The sequence below is a fragment of the Rattus norvegicus genome, chromosome 3, assembly GCF_021556685.1.
Source record: "Rattus norvegicus strain SHRSP/BbbUtx chromosome 3, alternate assembly SHRSP_T2T, whole genome shotgun sequence".
NCBI classification, from domain to species: Eukaryota; Metazoa; Chordata; class Mammalia; order Rodentia; family Muridae; genus Rattus; species Rattus norvegicus.
The window spans coordinates 169,518,816-169,538,915 of record NC_141536.1 but is presented as its reverse complement, the minus strand read 5'-3'; the positions used below and the strand labels follow the sequence as shown (position 1 = coordinate 169,538,915).

General features: G+C 45.4%; 2 protein-coding genes across 5 annotated transcripts in view; one reads left to right on the top strand and one right to left on the bottom strand.

Moving 5' to 3' along the window:
* Prpf6 (pre-mRNA processing factor 6) overlaps positions 1-11,743 on the bottom strand; it is a 64,539-nt gene extending 52,796 nt beyond the window's left edge. For 2 of the 3 annotated variants that reach the window (XR_015683263.1, XR_015683264.1), the window contains exons 1-2: positions 11,559-11,743; positions 1,059-1,227 (exon numbers count right to left, since the gene is read on the bottom strand). Coding sequence is in view for 1 of the 3 variants with exons in the window: in NM_001079766.1 (NP_001073234.1) it covers positions 1,059-1,227; positions 11,559-11,629 (240 nt within the window). In the remaining 2 variants the exon portion in view is untranslated. The remainder of the gene's footprint in view (positions 1-1,058; positions 1,228-11,558) is intronic. The other variant, NM_001079766.1, reaches the window with a different exon arrangement.
* Positions 11,744-14,135: 2,392 nt separating this feature from the next.
* Positions 14,136-18,426, top strand: Samd10 (sterile alpha motif domain containing 10). Of its 2 annotated transcripts, none has more exons than XM_087653961.1 (5): positions 14,136-14,427; positions 15,751-15,916; positions 16,002-16,173; positions 16,681-16,821; positions 16,979-18,426. In XM_087653961.1, the coding sequence occupies exons 1-5, from the start codon at positions 14,405-14,407 to the stop codon at positions 16,999-17,001; spliced, it is 525 nt and encodes a 174-aa protein (XP_087510087.1). In that variant the 5' UTR covers positions 14,136-14,404; the 3' UTR covers positions 17,002-18,426. The 2 variants fall into 2 exon arrangements, with proteins under 2 accessions (XP_087510087.1, NP_001178896.1); NM_001191967.1 differs by having other exon boundaries at positions 14,304-14,394; positions 15,735-15,916; positions 16,979-17,708.
* Positions 18,427-20,100: the final 1,674 nt, after the last annotated feature.

Sequence of the window (20,100 nt, the reverse complement as noted above, 5' to 3'; positions counted from 1 at the left end):
CTGAGTTCAAATCCCAGCAACCACATAGTGGCTCACAACCATCTGTAATGAGATCCGATGCCCTCTTCTGGTGTGTCTGAAGACAGCTGCAGTGTACTTATATATAAAACAAATAAATAAATCTTTAAAAAAAATGTAGGGGGTTAATCAAGTACTTGAGGCCCACTCCATTGGAATAATTCATGCATGGGTCTATAAAACCTGCACAAAAGCCTATGGCTTGGGAGATCACAGGTCGTAGGGAGAAACCTACTTCTATTGCTTTGCTAAATGGAACTGTCAAATTGCTTTCTACTTATGTTTATATCCATAGACCCAGGATACTCTAGTCTTTACCAAAAGAGCCTTCTGCAGTGAATAACAGTCAATGAAAAAAAAAAATTAAGAAATTGTCAAAGTACTAAGAATAAATTACAGTAAGTGCTCATTCCTAAAATATCTATATCATCCCATCCCCCTTCAAAACTAGAGATAACCACTGAGGAGAGGTTACAAAAGGGGGAGGGGGGCATGAAACGGGGGGAGGGAGGGGAATGGGGGAGGGGTGTGCTGTGAAATGCTATCTTCTGGGTATGACACAGCTCCTGCACTGGGAAACTCACTGCACACTTACTGGTACCTGCACAAAGCAAGGCTAACAACATCAGTCAACATTCCAATAGGTTGCACTAACTGGACTCAGTGAACCAAAAAAGAAGAGATCATGAAGATGAGGAAGAGACCTGTTGGGTCAGGTGGATCAGGAGTAGACATGATCAAAGCACATTGTATACACGGGGGAAGCTGTCAAATACATAAAACATTCTAAAAAACGTCAGTTTTTAGAGGTTAGAGAGATAGTGCAGCAGTTAAGAATACATTCTGCTCTTTCAAAGGACCCTAGTTCAGTTCCCAGCACCCACACGGGGAGACTCACAAACACCTTTAACCCCATCCCCTGGAGAGGTCCAAGGGCTCTGGCCATCTCAGTCTGTGCGTTCATGTACACAGACACATACTCATACACCTAACTTAAAAATAATAAAAATCAATCGTTAACAGCTATTTTTTTAGATCACCTCATCGTAGTTGGTATCGTTCAGATCCTCATCATCGTCATCAGCAGCCTGGTTTTTCTTCATCTGGTCCCCCACAGTTCTCTTCCCTGGTGGGGCATGGCGGTCGTCCACAGGGTCGTTTGCATCCCGAGCAGGCCCAATGTCTGATCGGGTGGTGAAGCCTGTGGCACTAGAGGAAGCCCAGAGACATCATTATTTAAGTGACCCTGATCCTACGCTCTCTTCTGACCAACAGTTCGTAACATCATGTCTCTTCTCACACCTCTGCCAACATCCAGAGATTCTCATACCAACTGGACTCCTACACATTCCTGGCCTTTGTTGCTAAACGTTTAACCTATGAGGTCAGAGAGTTTCTCTTCATCTCAAGGTGTCTCCATTTCTCCTTCACATCACTGTACAGGCCTTCAGAAGTCTTGCCAGTTCTCACCTCACAGTTCCAACTGGCTGTTGAGCATGAACTCTCCACTTTCACCAAGAGCAAACTGAGTTTCCTCCTTTACGCACTCAGCAGCTGTTCCAATGATCAGCCATTAACAGACACTCCATATCAAGCACTATCTTGTCATCTGTCTCCCATTTGAGCTCTCTCCATCCTGTCTGCTGACAAGTCACCACTAGCATGGCTGGTGCCATTTACTATTCCTACCTCCAGCCTACTCCTACTTCAACTCATCTGCCAGGTGATCCTTCTCAAAATGTAGCTCAGAAAATTATGGGAGCTGATGCGGGATATTTAATCAAACTGTGAACCCCAAGACTGCATTATCTACATTTTTAGTTGTGGTTTGGCTCAGCCTTAGCACACAGCTTTAATCAAGAGCTTTCTGCTTGAATATTGTTAACAGGATTAAATAAAGTCGACCACAGGTCAAGAAAAATAAAGATTAGACTTGAATAAGTGAGGCTTCCTGAATAAGGAGAAGCAATAATAGTTCATCTGATAGCTTGGTCAATCAGTCCAAACTAACTTACGGGCATTTTCAAATGATAATTTAACAAAGGCACACCTGCCTTACTGGCATGAAATGAAAAGTGGGTTTTCTTAAATCATGTTCTTAATTTCATGTTAGAACGTTAGACTATAGATTGCCACATGGCCCACGCCATCTTGGACATTAGTTTGAGTTTTTTCCTTAAATAAGAAGAATATTTTTGTTGTTCGGTATTAAAAACACAGTTAAGGGGGCTGGAGAGATGGCTCAGCGGTTAAGAGCACCGACTGCTCTTCCAGAGGTCCTGAGTTCAAATCCCAGCAACCACATGGTGGCTCACAACCATCTGTAATGAGATCTGATGCCCTCTTCTGGTGTGTCTGAAGACAGCTACAGTGGACCTATATATAATAAATAAATAAATGTTTAAAAAATAAATAAATAAATAAAAAACAAAAACACAGTTAAGACATTTAAAGCATTTTAAGTAAATTCGGAGGGTGACTACAGTTCAAACTTGTTTTCTAAATTTCTAAGACTTGGAGTGATTTGGAGCTAAGATAAAATATTTGAGCAGAGCAGTACAGCCCATGCCTTTAATCCCAAAGGATCTCTATAAACTAATTGTTTCCTAAATTCAAGAGTTAGGGCGAACAAGGTGGTGGTAGCACATGGCTTTAATCCCACCACTCAGGGACAAAACTACAGAGGCAGCTCCTAACTGGTATGTTTGCACACTAGAGAAGCCACACACCACATTTACAGATTATTATTATAAAAACCCTCCATACAGTTACTAGAAAGGCAGCCGCTCCCAATGGGGACAGGAACAAAGAACAGCTTTTGCGACTGCCAATGAGCTCATCAACCGACCAATATTGAACTAGACGATACCCTAATTATGAAGACCGTATTTACTGGTGAATTGGAACTCTTCATAAAGCAAAAAGGAGTCCACCTACATTATTACAACATATTGGGCATTGTTATAGTCTAACCCCACTCCCACCCCCACCCCCAGAATAGCTGTAGCCATTTTGTTCCATGCCTGCCAGCTATTTCATATTGTTGCCAATCATTGACACAGAGAAGTGACTTGGCTCAGAACAAGGACATGATGACCATGTTCTGTATGAGGTTTGCTAATCCTAAGAAATTTCCAAAGCTTTACATAGGACCCATCAAATCAAAGGTCAATGTGAATTGCTATGTCTAAAATATCTTGATTCAGAGCTGATCGCCCGGCAGCACTTTGTGCACCTGGGTATGAACTCATTGTGGTTTTTTCCTTTAATAAAAAGTGTTAAATAAGCTTAAACACTGCACTTATATAAAGGGAAAGGTCACTATGTCTATTTATCCACGCATACTAAGGTATCTTTAATTTCGAATTTTCCAAATAATTTATTTAACTTCAATTGAAAAATCATACTTTTTCTGTTGCCAAAATACATTTTGCCCTAAGAAGGACATAACCGGCCAAAAAAGAAACCCCCAGAGCTAGGGCTGGGGCAGGATTTTGCTTATATCTTTTCAGGAGAATAAAAGCATCCAACTAAGGAAACCGGGGATGACCAGGCAAGTGAAATACCTGAAGAAAAAGGATGGATCATCAAGAGAAAATGTTCCAAGGAGAGTGTAATAAATTAGCCAAGTGATATCACCTACCTTCAGTTGACTGGCCTAAAATCCTGGCATGGAGACCCCAGTCTAACGCTGGCATCCATGCCACTATCTTGACCCAGCCACTGCCCCTTCCTGCCAGATAACAATCACCCAATGCGGGTCAGGAACTGGACAGCCCAGGCAGGCTCTCCCTTCATTTCTTCCTGCCATGCAGTTGGCCAACCTATGGTGGTTACCAAATGCTTGTCTCTGCTGCCCTCTACAGGGCGTAGAGAGAATCTCTTATAAACGTCACCTGTCAATAAAAAAGCTATGGACAATGAGATGAGGCAGAAAACAGGAGGTGGGACAACCAGCGCAGAGAAAGAGAAAGAGAATTCTGGGAAATAATGAGAAGTGCGGGAGGTTCACCCCGAAGGCTGAGGAGTCAGACATAAACCAGCACATAGCTGAACTCAAGTAAGAATAAACGTAATAAATTAAGAGCTAATTGGAGAACAAGCCGAAGCATATTCATTAATAAATAATTAGTCTCGGAATTCTTATTTTTGGGAATTATGTGGTCACGCATAAAAACCGCTTTACAGATGGTGCTCAACATGGAAGACATGTAATCCAGACCTTTTAACTTCATATTCAGCTCTTAGACAGAGTCGTTGTTACAGGGAACTTATGAGAACAGTAGAAAACCTAAGGTTTCAGACTGTGTCCACCACAGGGCACTAAACATCAGGCAAGAACTTACAGGAATTCAAACTTAAAAAAAAAAAGAGCAAAGGCCTGCTTCCAGGTTTCAGAGAAGTTCCTAGTTTTGGTCTTTTAAATGATTGCTTAGCAATGGCAGTTTCTCAGGAGGCCAGATGCAGCCTCTGCAAAGGTTTGGGGATGGGGAGTGGGGCAGGGGGTGGGAGTTGGAGAGATGGGTCAGTGGTTAAAAGCGGTGACTCTCTGAAGAAGCCCCTGTTGAGTAGAAAAACAAGATCTGGGCTGGAGAGATGGTCCTGAGTTCAAATCCCAGCAACCACATGGTGGCTCACAACCATCTGTAATGCGATCTGATGCCCTCTCCTGGTGTGTCTGAAGATAGTGACAGTGTACTCACATAAATAAAAAAAGAAAAAGAAAAGATTTTTCCCACAAACACCTCTCAGAGCAGTTTCCAAATCAGACTGGAGGAGGCTAAGAGAGATGGGGAGAGGCCCAAGCTGAAGGAGTTGCTGCTGGCCAGACAGGTGCTGAGTGCAAAACAGCTTCCAAGAGCTCGCCCATACCCTCCTGGTGAACAAAGAGACAGAGGCGGGCGAATGACAGTGGGGTGAGCAGAAGCAAAACACAGACTGGGAGACAAAAGGAAATCCAAAACAATATAACTTCTGACAAGGTTAAAAAAATGACTAAAGGATAAAAAAAGAAGACTAGATGTGAAAAACTGTAGACAGGTAAAATGAAATTAAAATTAATAAAATTAAGTTTTTGTTACTAATCTATTAAGTTTTTTATACATTCTTAAAGTCGGCTTTAGAAATATAAGAAAAGATGAAGAGTAGATAAGGGTTAGAAGAATTAGAACAAGAAAAGGAGAAGTACGAAAAAATAGGTCTTATAAGAAAAACTAAAAAAAAATTATAAATGAAATTGAGAAATACACTAAAATAGAAAAAGAAGAAATAATGGTAAAGCACCACCATATAACAAAAATCAGAAAAGTCAGACAAAGGTTGTTAGAAAACCAACCTCGGCTTATCCTGTTAGTGTACAACAAATGCCAACAGACAATGGCCACCTCAGGAAGAATGTAGATGGCATCCCATAAAAAGATAGATTTTAAAAATTATAAAGATGCAGCTATAATATGAAAAATAATCTCCAAAGGTCTAAAGAAAAGCCAAACTGTCGAAGATTTTAATTGTGGCAAGCAAGGTCATTTAAAAAGGGATTGTAGGGGTTGGGGATTTAGCTCAGTGGTAGAGTGCTTGCCTAGAAAGCGCAAGGCCCTGGGTTCGTTCCTCAGCTCTAAAAAAAAAAAAAAAAAAAAAAAAAAGGGGTTGGAGAGATGGCTCAGTGGTTAAGAGCACTGACTTCTCTTCCAGAGGTCCTGAGTTCAATTCCCAGCAACCACATGGTGGCTCACAACCATCTGTAACGGATTCTTGTGTATATGAAGACAACTGCAGTGTACTCACATACATTAAATAAATAAAATATTAAAAAAAAAAAAAGGGATTGTAGGCAAGGTGTTCCTAGAAAGTGTTTTTTCTACAGATAATTCAAAAAGAAGGCCCAGCCTTCTAGAATATGCAGAATGTGTGGCAAAGGTCAGCATTGGACTCATTGATATAGATCAACAAGAGACAAGGTAATCCTTTGCCAAGAAATGCCCCAAAAGAGCCCAGTATCAAATCCAAGTTCGCCATCTCAGGTCAGCAGTGGAGAAACTCATCCACACAGTTGAACAGCACTGCTCTGGATATAAACATCAAAAACCCAGATATCAAAATCAGAGCAGCTTCGATAGATAAAACAAAGAGCTCAAGAGAGACCAAAGAAAGATGTAACAGAGATGTTTGATAAAGTGGCCAAGAAAACCTCCCAGAGATAATAATCTATTATTTAATCTATTACTAGAGATGATTATTTAGTGAAGTATATATTATTATATACTATTTAATCTATTGTTATTAATCTATTATTATTGTAGGTTAAAAAACTTGCTTCCAGAACAAAATGGCTAGCTAGATCATCCAGCATCAGACTGTTCCAATCAGGATTTCCTAAGTCCTGACCTTTCTCAGCATGAAGACACTGGACAAATGTTACACCAGCTTTCTTTTTTTTTTTTTTTGGTTCTTTTTTTTCGGAGCTGGGGACTGAACCCAGGGCCTTGCGCTTCCTAGGCAAGCGCTCTACCACTGAGCTAAATCCCCAACCCCAGCACCAGCTTTCTTAAAGTAAAACTTGACCATTTTACCAATTTTCTTTGGGCCTCATAAGAAAATGACACCTCTGAAGAGCAGGAAGCAATTTTGAGAGAATGATACCTCATTCCCAAAAAGTGGGGTGGGTAGTTTTTAGTCATTTGATGGGTGATAGGTGTTTGTCATCAAAAGGCAGGGCAGGTGGTTAAAAATTGTTAATGGTTTTGGTCAGGGAGGAAACAAAGCAAGGGAGGTTACATTCAGGGATTTCTTTTTCTTTCTTTCCTCTATCCTTTCTCTCCTATCTAGTGTTGGAGGGGAGAGAGAAAAGGGATGAAAATAAAATAGGGGGATATAATTCTAGAGAGACTCTCATATAGGCATCAATAAAAAAACCTATAGCTAATGAGCTGAGGCAGGAGACAGGGCGGGACACTAGCAGGAAGAAAGAGGATTCTGGGAAATAAAGAGAGGCTGAGGAAGAAGCAGTCCAGGACTGAAGGAGAGGTAACTAAACAGCAGGTTGATGAATTCATCAGGTTAGAATCAAGGGGAGATCTGAGCTGACAGGAGATCAGATGTAAACCAGCAGGTAGCTGAATTCAAGAGAGAATAAAGAGGAGATCCACACTGGACTAGGACACGAGAAGCTGAGGACAGGTAACTAACCATGTGGAAGACACAGAATAGGTTGAACGGGTTAAATGAGTTATGAGTTAGTCGGGGAATGAGCCAAAGTCATGGCCTAGGCATTTAATAATAAACAGTCTCAGAGTCATCGTTCTGGGAGCAGGGGCAGAAAAGAGGGAGAACAGATTTATTTTTTACATATAGGAAAATATATTTGGTTACAACATAAAATGTTTCAACTCTGTTTAAGGTATTGTACCTATGGGATTCTTAAAACCTCAATGTTAAGTTCTAGTACTTTTGAAACATACTATTATAAACTGCTAAGGATAATTAAATGCGAGTTAGTAGTCACACAATCAAACTCATGGTCATGCTAGACAGCAGTCTAGTTTACTACAAAAATATGTTTTCAAAATTGAAAGTATAGTAAATAGCTAGAAACAAACAATCTATATATAGTTTTCAAAAACCTGAGATCTACAAATATGGCATTTAAAGATGTTTTATAATTAAAAGATCTGGCGGTTGGAGAGACTACTGCTCTTCCAGAGGTCCTGAGTTCAACTCCCAGTAACCACACAGTGGCTCACAACCATCTGTAATGGGATCTGATGCCCTCTTCTGGTATGTGAGAAGACAGTGACAGTGTACTCACATGCATAAAATAAATAAATCTGGGCTAGAGAAATGGCTCAGTGGTTAAGAGCACTGACTGCTCTACCAGAGGTCCTGAGTTCAATTCCCAGCAACCACATGGTGGCTCACAACCATCTGTAATGGGATCTGGTGCTCTCTTCTGGTGTGTGTGAAGACAGTAACAGTGTACTCATATAAACAAATCTTTAAAAAAAAAAAAGAAAGCATAATCTGTCAATAAAAAAGCTTGGGGTTGGGGATTTAGCTCAGTGGTAGAGCGCTTGCCTAGGAAGCGCAAGGCCCTGGGTTCGGTCCCCAGCTCCGAAAAAAAGAACCAAAAAAAAAAAAAAAAAAAAAAAAAAGCTTATGGCCAATGAGCTGAGGCAGAAAATAAGAGGTGGGACATTCAGTAGGGAGAGAAAGAATTCTGGGAAATGGTGAGAGAGAGCATATATATATATATATACTTTGTCTTGATACTAGTAGTCACACAAAGTACTAACTAATTCTAGAAATAAGCTTCATCTAGCTTTCTGTATGTGTTTTCAGGTTTGAGTCTGAAGCAGATAATCAGGAACAAAGTTTGTATACCTGATAGTTGTGGTCCTCAAACCTTTCAAAGATCTGTTGGCATCAAAGACTATGGCATTTTTTCCTTTTTTTTTTTTTTTTTTGAGCTGGGGACCAAACCCAGGACCCAAGCGCTCTACCACTGAGTCAAATCCCCAATCCCCTGACTATGGCATTTTTTTTTTAATTCTTTTTTTCAGAGCTGGGGACCGAACCCAGGGCCTTGTGCTTGCGAGGCAAGTGCTCTACCACTGAGCTAAACCCCCAACCCCCTGACTATGGCATTTTAAATGTTTAAGTTTGCTACAATAAACTGTGACCATTCCTAACAATAACTTTTGAGGTCTCCAAGAAGATGGGGCCCTGCAACAATGAATCCACCTGGATTGTGGTGATGCTAACCACTGAGAAAAACTGCCCATGCCTCTTCTACCACCAGGGTCTGTACAAACAGTGGACACCTTTGGGTTCCCTGCAGTGCTTCACCTAGCCAGGATTGCCACTAGGCTGACAAACAGCCCCCCCTCAACCCTGTCCCCCCAAATATCAGCTTTGGACTACAAATTGCTCAGGACATTCAAACTGCTGAGTTCATATGAGACTGAAACAAACATTTTACAGAACTTTGAATTCAAAATACTTAATCCTAAGTAAAACTGCCAAATACAATCAAGCTGGACATTGTGGAAAGCTTAGCAGAAATGGCTTCATTATTGTAAATAGTTTGGCTGTATTACAGTTAAAGCCTTCTTTTTACTTAGACAAAAAGGGGAAAATGATGCAGGATATTTGTCACACCGTGAACTCAATTGTGTTATTTACTGGAAAAACTGGTTTCTCGTTGTGGTGTGGCACAGTCTAGGCACACATTTAATCCAAGGGCTTTCTCCTTTAATAGTGCTAAGAGGATTAAATAAAGTCAACCACTGGTCAAGAAGCAGAGCAAACAACCAACTGACAGGAAGTGAATATAGGGTTATTAAGAAAAACCCAGGGGGTTGGGGATTTAACTCAGTGGTAGAGCTCTTGCCTAGCAAGTGCAAGGCCCTGGGTTCCGTCCCCAGCTCCGAAAAAGAGAAAGAAAAAAAAAAAAAAGAAAGAAAGAAAAAAGAAAAACCCATAGGGAGAGAGAGGGAGCCAAGAGGGCAGATAGAGGAAGTATAAGGGAGGGACATTCAGTTTGAAAGGTTTTTTTGAGAAGGCAAAAGAGGAGGGATTCCTTCTCAGATACTGGCTGAGGAGGAAGGTCAGCTGAGTGCTTTTTCTGGCTCTCTGAGCTAGCAGGCTTTCACCCCAGCATCTGGCTCCTGATTCTTCATTGATAAAAATCAAACAATTGAGATATTGTTTTTAAAAAAAAAACAAAAAAACAGGGAACTCTAGCCTAATGTTAAAGTCCCTGTGACCTTCTTCAGCTCCATTCTTGCAATTCCCACTATTGCAAGAAGACTTTTTTCCTACCCTCACAGGGCTGACCTTGTTCTTTTGTATTTATTTTTATTTATGTGTATGTGTGTGAAGGTGTGTATTTATAAACACCACACACATGCCTGTGGAGGGTATCGGAGCCCCTGAAACTGGAGTTACAAGCAAGTTGTGAGTCTCCTGATATGTCCTTTACAAAAGTAGTAAGTGCTCTTAACTGCTAAGGCCTCTCTAACCCCTTTTGTATTTTTTTTTAACATTTATTTATTATGTATACATCATACAGCTTTCTGTCTGCATGTATGCACCTGCAGGCCAAAGAGGGCACCAGACCTGATTATAGATGGTTGTGAGCCACCATGTGGTTGCTGGGAATTGAACTCAGGACCTCTGGAAGAGCAGACAGTGCTCTTAACCACTGAGCCATCTCTCCAGCCCGTATTTTTTTTAATATTTTATTTTTTTAATATTTTATTTTTTAATATTTTATTTTTTAATATTTTATTTAGTTAGTATATTTGAATACATTGTAGCTGTCTTCAGATACACCAGAATCTGTCATAGATGGTTGTGAGCCACCATGTGGTTGCTGGGAATTGAACTCAGGACCTCTGGAAGAGCAGTCAGTGCTCTTAACTGCTGAGCCATCTCTCCAGCCCTGTATTTTTTTTTTTAAGAGGCTGGGCAAAACGCTGGAATCAAACCCAGGGTTTTGTGACATGGTACTACTCAGCTACCCCTACTGACATTTCAAAATCCTCTTTGTAAACCTGACTAAAATGCCACACTGCTGAATATCTCTTGACTTCTATTCTCCTTTTTCTGTTTGTTTATACAAACACCAACCTTGTCTGGTGAACTACAGGTCTTCTGAAAATGGCTGTGAATGCCTTCCTTCTACTATCATTACCAAGGAAGATTTATGTTTCCCTAATCAAAACCATAAAGAAGTAGGGCACATCCTTATGATTAGCGGCATAGCCATCTCTGTCCAGAGGGCTGAGAATCTGAGCAGGTGGCCTATAGCCACACATCCTAGAGGAAAAGGATGCTTAAGGAAAGAAAGATATGGGTTGGGGATTTAGCTCAGCGGTAGAGCGCTTGCCTAGCGAGCGCAAGGCCCTGGGTTCGGTCCCCAGCTCCGAAAAAAAGAAAAAAAAAAAAAAAAGGAAAGAAAGATATAGCATACTCTTACTGTATACAGAGACTCAACTGCTTACAACCAACTTGCTTACGGATATTACTTCGGACACCAAAACACTGAGGTTCAGACCACTGTGTAGTTAATCCCTCAGTCATATCTTAGGGTGGCAGTCAGACCTCATGAACCTACTTATTTTGACACATACATACATACATACATACATACATACATACATATCCACTTTGTCGGGAAGGCATCATGCCAAATTAACTAGTTGTGGCGGTGAACGTTAATCTTTTTTTTTTTTAGACAGATTTAAGTAATTCTAGCTGTCCTGGAACTCGCTATGTAGCTCTGGCTGTCTTGTAGACAAATATGGGCTCTAAATTAAAAACGAAGGCCTCTGTCCCCGCCCAACCCATCCCACGCCCCGCAAAAATGCTGGAATTAGAGACGTGCGCCATTAGCCCCAGCCCCTTGGTTTGTTTTGTTTTGTTTTGAGACGCGGTCTCTCTATGTAGTCCTAGTCCAGAATCGTTCTCAAATAGGCCCAGCGCGAGCTGTGTTCCAGGGCACTAGCCACCCTACCCAGAGCAAGCTCCGCCCACTGCCTTACCCCCGGCCCAGCCCCGGTACGTAGCCCAGCGGCGCGGGCATGCCCAGGAACGGCTTCTTCTTCTTGTTCATGGCGGTGCTGTTGGCCGAAACAGAGAAAAAGAAAAGCAGGGGAGCAAGTACGCGGCAGAAAGCTCAAAGTCTTCCCAGTGTCGCAGCTGGAAGAGATGCAGTCAGTACGTCACTGGCGCACCGGAAGTAGAGATCGGGGTCGCGGAAAGCCCCGCCCACCTAGATCCTCGGGCGGAAATCAAAGATGTAGTTTTGCAAAGTGTTTCCGGCCAAGGCAGCGTGACGTGTTTGCTGCGGGGAAACGCGCGTGCGCGTGAAGCTATTAGGTCTAGCGCCACTGGGTTGTGGGTAAGATTGTCATGCCAGCCATGAGGCGCAGCCAAAGCTCAGTAGTCCTGTTCAGGAGCGTTTCGGTGCAGGCAAGGCTGCGAAGCTGCTTAGTTCAGCCATCATAACCACTTCCAACTTGCCGTACTATACTGAGCCGAATGCGGCCACCGATGGTCCAGACTGGGCACTTAGCGATCAGATCCAGGACACACACACCCCATCTCCCTCGCGCCTTTGGAGAACAAGTATATAGTGCACGCAACGGTGTGTGGGTCAGCGTCACAGGCTTGGGAGTGACTGTGTGCCCAGTGGCTTGGGTAGACTCACACCACTCTACTTTGCACAGATACTTTCTGCCTGTGTGCAGCTCTTCCTGAAACATAATGCCAGTCCCACCCGTTGTGTAATAACATCCTCAGGTCATGAATTAGGCTGTACAGGGCTTTAACCCCAAGCTATAAAAGGCTGCTTGGCCTCAGGGATGGTTTATTCTACCTGTGGAAACAGTATGCTATGGGAATGGAAAACAACTCTGCTTCCAGTTAAACCTCAAAAATATCTGTAACTTCCTGGTAGATACTTTGTGTGTGTGTGTGTGTGTGTGTGTGTGTGTGTGTGTGTGTGTTCCTGCCCTTCTAGGTTGGGGCCCTCAGTGTTTCAATAAAGCAGCCTTAGCCTGTTGAGACAGAGTCTGCCTCTAAGTCTCACTTTTCTTAAACCTCCTGCTCCTGGGGAGAACACCAAGTTCTAAGGCAGGCAGGAAAAACTACAATTGTGAAGCCTGGACTCTGTGCTGGACCAGACAACCAGGTTTCTGCCTCCAATGCCTTTCAGTGAGGTGCTAAAACAGTCCTGGCTCCCCACAAGGTTTTTAGGGAGGAACAGGATTGAGTCTGTGAAGCCTGAACCGCAGGGAACTGAGCCTAATCAAGGGTCTTGACAGCAAAGTGGCCCATAAGTGAGGGTCAGCAAATGCTCCAGTAAAGAATGAGCTAGTAGCTGACTCAGATACAGACATCCACAGCCAAACAGTAGATGGAGCTTGGAGATTCTTACGGAAGAATGGGAGGACGGATTGTGGGTCCTGAAGGGAATAAGAACTCCACAGGACAACGAACAGAGTCAGCTAACCTGGACCCTTGGGGCTCCCAAGAGTCTAAATCACCAAGGAACACACACCGGCTGGATTTAGGCCTCCCAACTCATATGTAGCAGATGTGCAGTTTGACCTTCATGTGGGTTCTGAACAACTGGAGCGGGGGCTATTTTCTGTACGTGGGATATGTTGTTCTACTAGCTGGGCTGCCTTGTCTGGCTGTAGTGGGAGAGGAAGCTCCTAGCCTCGCAGAGACTTGAAGTGTCTGGGGGGGGGGGGGTCCCAGAAAAGGGGAGGGGGAAAGGATAGGGGGTGACCAGGAGGGGGCAGTGAGCAGGATGTAAAGTAAGTAAAAAAAATTAATTAATTAAAAAATAATCTCGGGGCTGGGGATTTAGCTCAGTGGTAGAGCGCTTACCTAGGAAGTGCAAGGCCCTGGGTTCGGTCCCCAGCTCCGAAAAAAAAAAAAGAACCAAAAAAATAAATAAATAAATAAATAAATAAATAAATAAATAAATAAATAAAAAATAATCTCATGGGGTTGGGGATTTAGCTCAGTGGTAGAGCGCTTGCCTAGCAAGTGCAAGGCCCTGGGTTCCGTCCCCAGCTCCGAAAAAAAGAAAAAAAAATCTCATATATATGTATATAAAGAACGAGCTAGTGGGGCTGGAAATATAGCTCGGTGGTTAAGAGAATTTCTCGTTCTTGCAAGAGGACACGGGTTCACCCATGTGGCAGCTCACAGCTGTCCATAACCTCAGTGCCAGGAGATCCAATGTCCCCTTCTGAACACCAGGTGCGTGTGTGTAGTGCGCAGATATACATTAGGGCAAAACATTAATAAAATTTAAAAAAGGAATGAGCAAATAAGGATACACAGGTACTTGGGAGAGAATGATCCGGACCTTGGTCAGACTGAGCAGGTAAAAGCCCACAGGTGTGATTATCCCCACCACCACCAGACCGAGGGGACCTCGCTTGCCAACTGCAAAGGCCGTCCAGCGGGTTGCAAGAGAGGCTGGTCCACGGAGTCCTACCCAGGTGCGCAAGGACGCCTTTTGCTCTGGCGGACATCCTCAGCATACGCAGCCCGGCGCGCCGCCGATACACCTCCGAGCTCCCGGAGCGCGCCTTGCGCCCAGGGCTGGGCGGCAGGTGCTTTGCCGCGCAGACTCCCCGGCCGCGGGGACCGGCTTGGGCTCGGCCGGCTCCGGCGGGTGGGGACGCGGTGCGCGTTGCCCACGGGCCACTCTGGCTGCCTGGTGCTCCGCGAGGGGCGTGTGCCCGAGCCGCGCATCCGCGGGCTCCATGTTCACCGAGCTGCGGTCAAAGCTGAGCCCCCCGCGAGCTCGCGCCGGGGCTGTGCGTACAGGCTTCGGGGAGCGCCCGGATGTGGACGGTGAGCTGGGATGAACCCAGGCGCAGGAATATCGTGAGCAGCGGGCTGAGGGCGGGAATGGTACCGGGGCCCAAGGAGAGCACCCGGGCTAGACTCAAAGGGTTTCCGGGGGCGGCCACTGCGGGGAGGAAGTCTTTTTACTAGAGTCCAAGGGCCTTTGTCCAGCATTATGGGGCGGGAGTGCGGCGGTTAGTCTCGGGCCTTGACTTGGAGTGGGGATGACTGGCAGGGGCTTCTTCACTGAGCTGACACCACACTCTGATCACACTTACTTTGCATAGAGAAAACCCTCCCGAAGCCCTAACGTTGGGGTCGAGAGGAGGCAAAGGGGTATAATTCTGAGATTGAGGTTGGGAACAACAGACTCTGGCCCAGCGCAGGGAGTAAATAGGCGGGGCCTGGACGGCCTTGACAGGTGCGGTTAGAACTAGGACGTTGGACTGGTTTCCCCTTCTGAGGAGCTTTCTAGCCCTGGCTCAGGGAAGGCCCTGCAAAGCACTACAGTGCTTAATCCCTGGACCTCGCTCGCTTAGAATAAATCTTATTGCACTACAGGCTACCTCAGAATAGCGGCCACACACGTCTTAAGCCCACCTTCTTTCTTCTGTTGTCTTGGAGGTACCACATAGTCATTTGTTCATATACAGTACTTGTGGATGATTTCGGAGCATCAAGACATAGGTCATCTCCAGACTTCATGTCAGTAGTCATTCCAATAAATGACCCTAAAACTAACTTCACAAGTGCAATGAATCAGTGGGAGAAGGACAGTGCTAACTTTCCCCGTGCCTAGCTGGCACCCTATTCACACTAGTCGTCCTGGGGTAGGTCCTGCAGAAGCCACACAGAAAGGAAATCCAGCATGTGTCAGGCAAGTTCTTCTTGTCAGCTTTCCCAGAGTTCAAACTTTTTGTCAGTGAGTCACAGTTAGAAACTGTTAAAGACAAAGATCTGTGCACACCCTGGTCCTGTATGGCATGTAGGAGGCTTGCCTGTCAGCAAGGGCAAAGCAAGTCAGGGCAGCCCTGGAGATAGCTGCTCTCCTGGCCCTGCTAGGGTGAGTGTCATCCTCCAGTCTAATCATCCTTGGGGCCCGAGTGTGTACTCTCAGCTGATAAAGGGAAAGGCATATCCAGTTTATCTTCTGAAAGAAGTTCTCAAGACAACTCTTGCAAAAAAAACAAAAACAAAAAACTTTTGGTCTTGGGGGCTCAAGATTCCTCCTACAGGAGAAATTATTACTCCCCTCATTGGTAGAAAGAAGATTTAATTGTCAGGGAGCTGAGTCACAGGGGAGGAGCTTGCCCCTGACCACTCTGTATGCACATCCCTGCATACAGCCTCTGCCCATTTCAGCTTCTGCCAGACCCTCCTAGAGCATACAGTGTCAGCTGAGAACATACCCTGCCACCTGCCTCGGACACCAGGCACCAGCCTCACATGGCACGACTCCCGAAGCCAGAGGGCATCCAGCAGCAGGCCAATCAAGCTCCTTCAACAGCCGGGCTCAGAGACCCCCCAGGTGCCTACCTCTCCCACCTAAATCTTAGCCCTTGCCCTCAGTTTTAATTACCTTCATTCTACTGACCTTACCTCTCCACCTGCAGGCCCGGCTGTACTCTGATCACTATGGTTTGTACCACACGAGCCCTTCGCTGGGTGGCCTGACAAGGCCAGTGGTCTTGTGGAGTCAGCAGGACGTTTGCAAGTGGCTCAAGAAACATTGTCCTCACAACTACCTCGTCTACGTCGAGGCCTTCTCCCAGCATGCCATCACGGGTATAGTGGGTCACGGGTTAGGGAGGACCAGAATGCTCAAGCCTTAGCCTTGTCTTCATCTGTATCCTCCTGAGTTCAGTTCTCATTCTCTCTCTCTCTCTCTCTCTCTCTCTCTCTTTCTCTCTCTCTCTCTGTGTGTGTGTGTGTGTGTGTGTGTGTGTGTGTGTGTGTCTGCCTCTTAGTCTCTCTGCTCTGTCTTTTGATGCTTCTCTGATTGGCCTCTATCTTTTATTTATGTATTTTTTTTTTCGGAGCTGGGAACCGAACCTAGGGCCTTGCACTTGCTAGGCAAGTGCTCTACCACTGAGCTAAATCCCCAACCCCGGCGTCTATCTTTTAGTCAATCTTGTCTTTCTTCCTACCTCTCTTCCTTTAAGAATCTCTGAATCTCTGCTCCACTTTCTTGGTCTTTGGTGGGCTTGTTTTCTGTTCGTTTGTTTTCTCCTGATGGAGAAAGTCTTACACTCTGCCTCTGTCTGCCTCACTGCCTTCTTTCTCTCCCCCTAGGCCGAGCTCTGCTTCGACTGAACGCAGACAAGCTGCAGAGAATGGGGTTGACCCAAGAGGCTCAGAGGCAGGAGGTGCTGCAGCAGGTGCTCCACCTGCAGGTGCGTGAGGAGGGGCGGAGCCTGCAGCTGCTCAGCCAAGGTTTGTATCAGGGACCTAGAGTACCAGGGTTAGGGGGAGGGACTGGGCTGAGGGTGTAGGATGACTGTTCTCCGCCCCAAAGGGTGGCTGGGACATCCAGTAAGTACCATCCTTGGGTGCACCTAAAATCAACTTTTCCACCTTATCCATCCTACAGCTTCCTTCGGAAACATGTCCTAGCTGTTGCCTATACTTGGACCCCAGACCCCAACACTGTGACCAGAGCCCACAGCCAAGAATGAGTCAGAACTGGCCCTACAGCCCCTTTGGATCCTGCAGGATACCCTAGCGGCTAAACCTAGCCCAGGGGTCAGGGAGGAGCAAGACCTCCATCTCCAGGTGCCTCTGGAGAGGCACTACAGGTTCTGCCCTGCGGCTGGGTGGGTGGTTGCTGCCTGCTTATAGACCCTTCTTCTGAGATCCAAGCCCAGGTCCATCCCCTGGTGCTGCTGGCAGCAAACAGGGTAGCTGCCTGGAACTAGAGTGGGGTTTGAATGTCCCCAGACTCCCAGGGAGTCTGTTTATTTATGTTCCCTCCAACATGTGACCATCCCCCATCTGAGTCATGAGTCTTACCCTTAAGTCTTAGTTCTGTGTCTTTCCCAGGCACCTCCAGATCAGCCACACAGTGGGACAAGCTGTCTTGGCTCTTTGAAGTGTATCTGTCCCAGAGTACAGCAGGCCCAACCTGCTGTCCATACTAATAGTCATCAATTCATGACATCATGCCATGCTTCACTCAGTGATTGTGAAACGTCAGCAGACCCTATCCACACTGTAGACGTGAATTTGAGAGGGGTCCAGGATGCTCAGGCTGGAAAGCCAGTGTGCGGCACAGATCCCAGTGGTGTGCAGGTAACTGTGCACAGCTCACCAGTTCAGATCCCAGTGCTGTGCAGGTGACTCTGTGCACAGCTCACCAGTTCAGCAGTGTTCTCAATCTTACTTTTGAAGAAGTCATGCTTTTAAACAGCTTCCCTATTCCCTGGCTCTTAGAGACTATGTTGAAGAAGTGTGTGTGTGTGTCTGTCTGTCTGTCTGTCTCTGTGTGTGTTCATGTGCACCTCTGTGGCTTTCCCAAGAAAACCAACCTGTTTTCAACCGAGAAAATGATGTAGAGCAGTTCTTTCATGTGTCACCAGACACCTGGACAACCCCTCCTTGGGTATTTGGGGGCTTGTTGCTGCCAGAAAGGAGGGCAAAGGGTGACCCTGGCAGCTCACTCTGACTCTGCCCTCTACCAACTTTACCAGGGACTCTAAAATCTCAGGGACAGTTGAGGCTTGGCCTCCAGTCCCCTCTGTGTGCCAAGAGCTGGCCTCGATTCAAGGTTGCTCATTACGGTTAATTTGGGCCACTGGCCTGCAATCTTCCATCCTGTATACCCTGCATCCATGCAGGGGCTCCCTTATTGTGTTTGCCTGCCTCTAGAATCCCCCAGTCCTGGTGCGTGCAATCAGAGGGCCTTCTCTGATCTCTTTCTCTCTCCTGTCTTTTCTTCCCAATGCTCCTGTCCTGTCTTCCTTGGTTTTGGTCACTTTTTTATACTCTGACCAAAAAAAGAAAAGAGAAAAAAATCAGAAATAAATCTGGTTCTCAAATGCCCATCAGTGTTGGATCTCTGGGGAGCAACGGGGTGTCTAAGACAGTGCCTGCAGATAGAACCACTAGAGGGCAGTGGTGTTGCATCCTGGGAAAGCTACCTGGTAACTCCAGGACACCTGAACAAGCAAGATGTCTCAAGTAGTGGCCCTGTGGATATATCACCCCAGTTTGGGACACAGCAGCCCTGACACACTCAGAATAACAGCTTGTACACATGGAATGAGGCTCTCTGGATTGGGTTTCTGCTGGTTCATGGTCTGGTGGTGTAGCTCAGTGATATTGGACGTGGTTTGGTGGCCCAGGCCCAGGTTTGATTCCCAAGCACAGAAACAGAAATAGAGGTCTTCTAAAAGTAGAGAAGAATCCTTCCTTATCTATTCAACTTTATAGTGGCCGTCTGGTATTCCTAGGCTCAAGGCTCTAGCACAAATCTATTTCTGTGATCATTCTTTTTTTTTTTTTTTTTTTTTTTTTTTCGGAGCTGGGGACCGAACCCAGGGCCTTGCGCTTCCTAGGTAAGCGCTCTACCACTGAGCTAAATCCACAGCCCCTTCTGTGATCATTCTTGTCTGCCTCTCAAATGTCTCCCTTTAAATTTAGGGTTCACTTAGGCAATCCAGATAGATCTCAGAAACTTCAGTCACTATCACTGCAGCTTAACATGGTTATTCGTTGGGGCTCACTCTTCAGCCTGACATACACAGCACATGAAGCACACACCCTAAACACAGACATACAAATAGGAACCTAGAGGTATAAGCCAGAAACAGTGAAACGACACCCAGACATGCTTGAATATGTACAAACACACTTGCAGGTTTGGCCAGACAAGGGTATGTATAAAGTTTTGTAACATCCCCATCTGCACAGATATAATTACCCAAGCGCACAAATGCTAGTGCATAATCACCCACTAACACTAGAAGTGCCATACCACATGGTGCATATGAGTGCACTACATTGTAAGACTTCTTGACACTTAAATATGCACACCTATACACACACACACACACACACACACACACACACACACACACACAATTACAGGGAGGTGGGGCTGGAGAGAGAATACAGTTGCTGCTCTTGCAGAATTGAGTTTCCAGCACCCTCCTCAGGCAGCTCACAACTGCCGGTAGCTTCAGGGGATCTAATGCCCTCGTCTACATTATGATGCCCACGCATGACCACCACCTGATAACACATGGCCACTTAGACACATAACAACCTATGGACGTTGGTAGATCACATTTGTGAAAACTCATATTTACACAGGGAATGCTGACAACCTTGAACGCAGCACCTCAAGGTATGCACACTGATCTCCACCAACATTCTGATGTTCCACATCCTGGGAGAATCACAGAAGGTGACACATGCCTTTAATCCCGGCATATGGGAGGCAGAGACAGGCAGATCTCTGAATTTGATGCTGGCCTGGTCTACAAAGGGCTACACAGTGAAACCCGTTTGAAAAAACAGTGGGGGCGGGGCTGGGGGGGGCAGGTGACAATGTTATGACTTCCAAATGAAAGCTGAATTTTTCTCTTCTCTATCGAGTGCTCCTGTGGAGCCCCAGACTTGGCACTCTACTTCCTTATCAGCCAGCCTGCTCCCCCCTAGTCTGTCAAAGGGGTGTTTACTTCTCTGCTTCATTTATTCCCAAGTCCTGTGGGC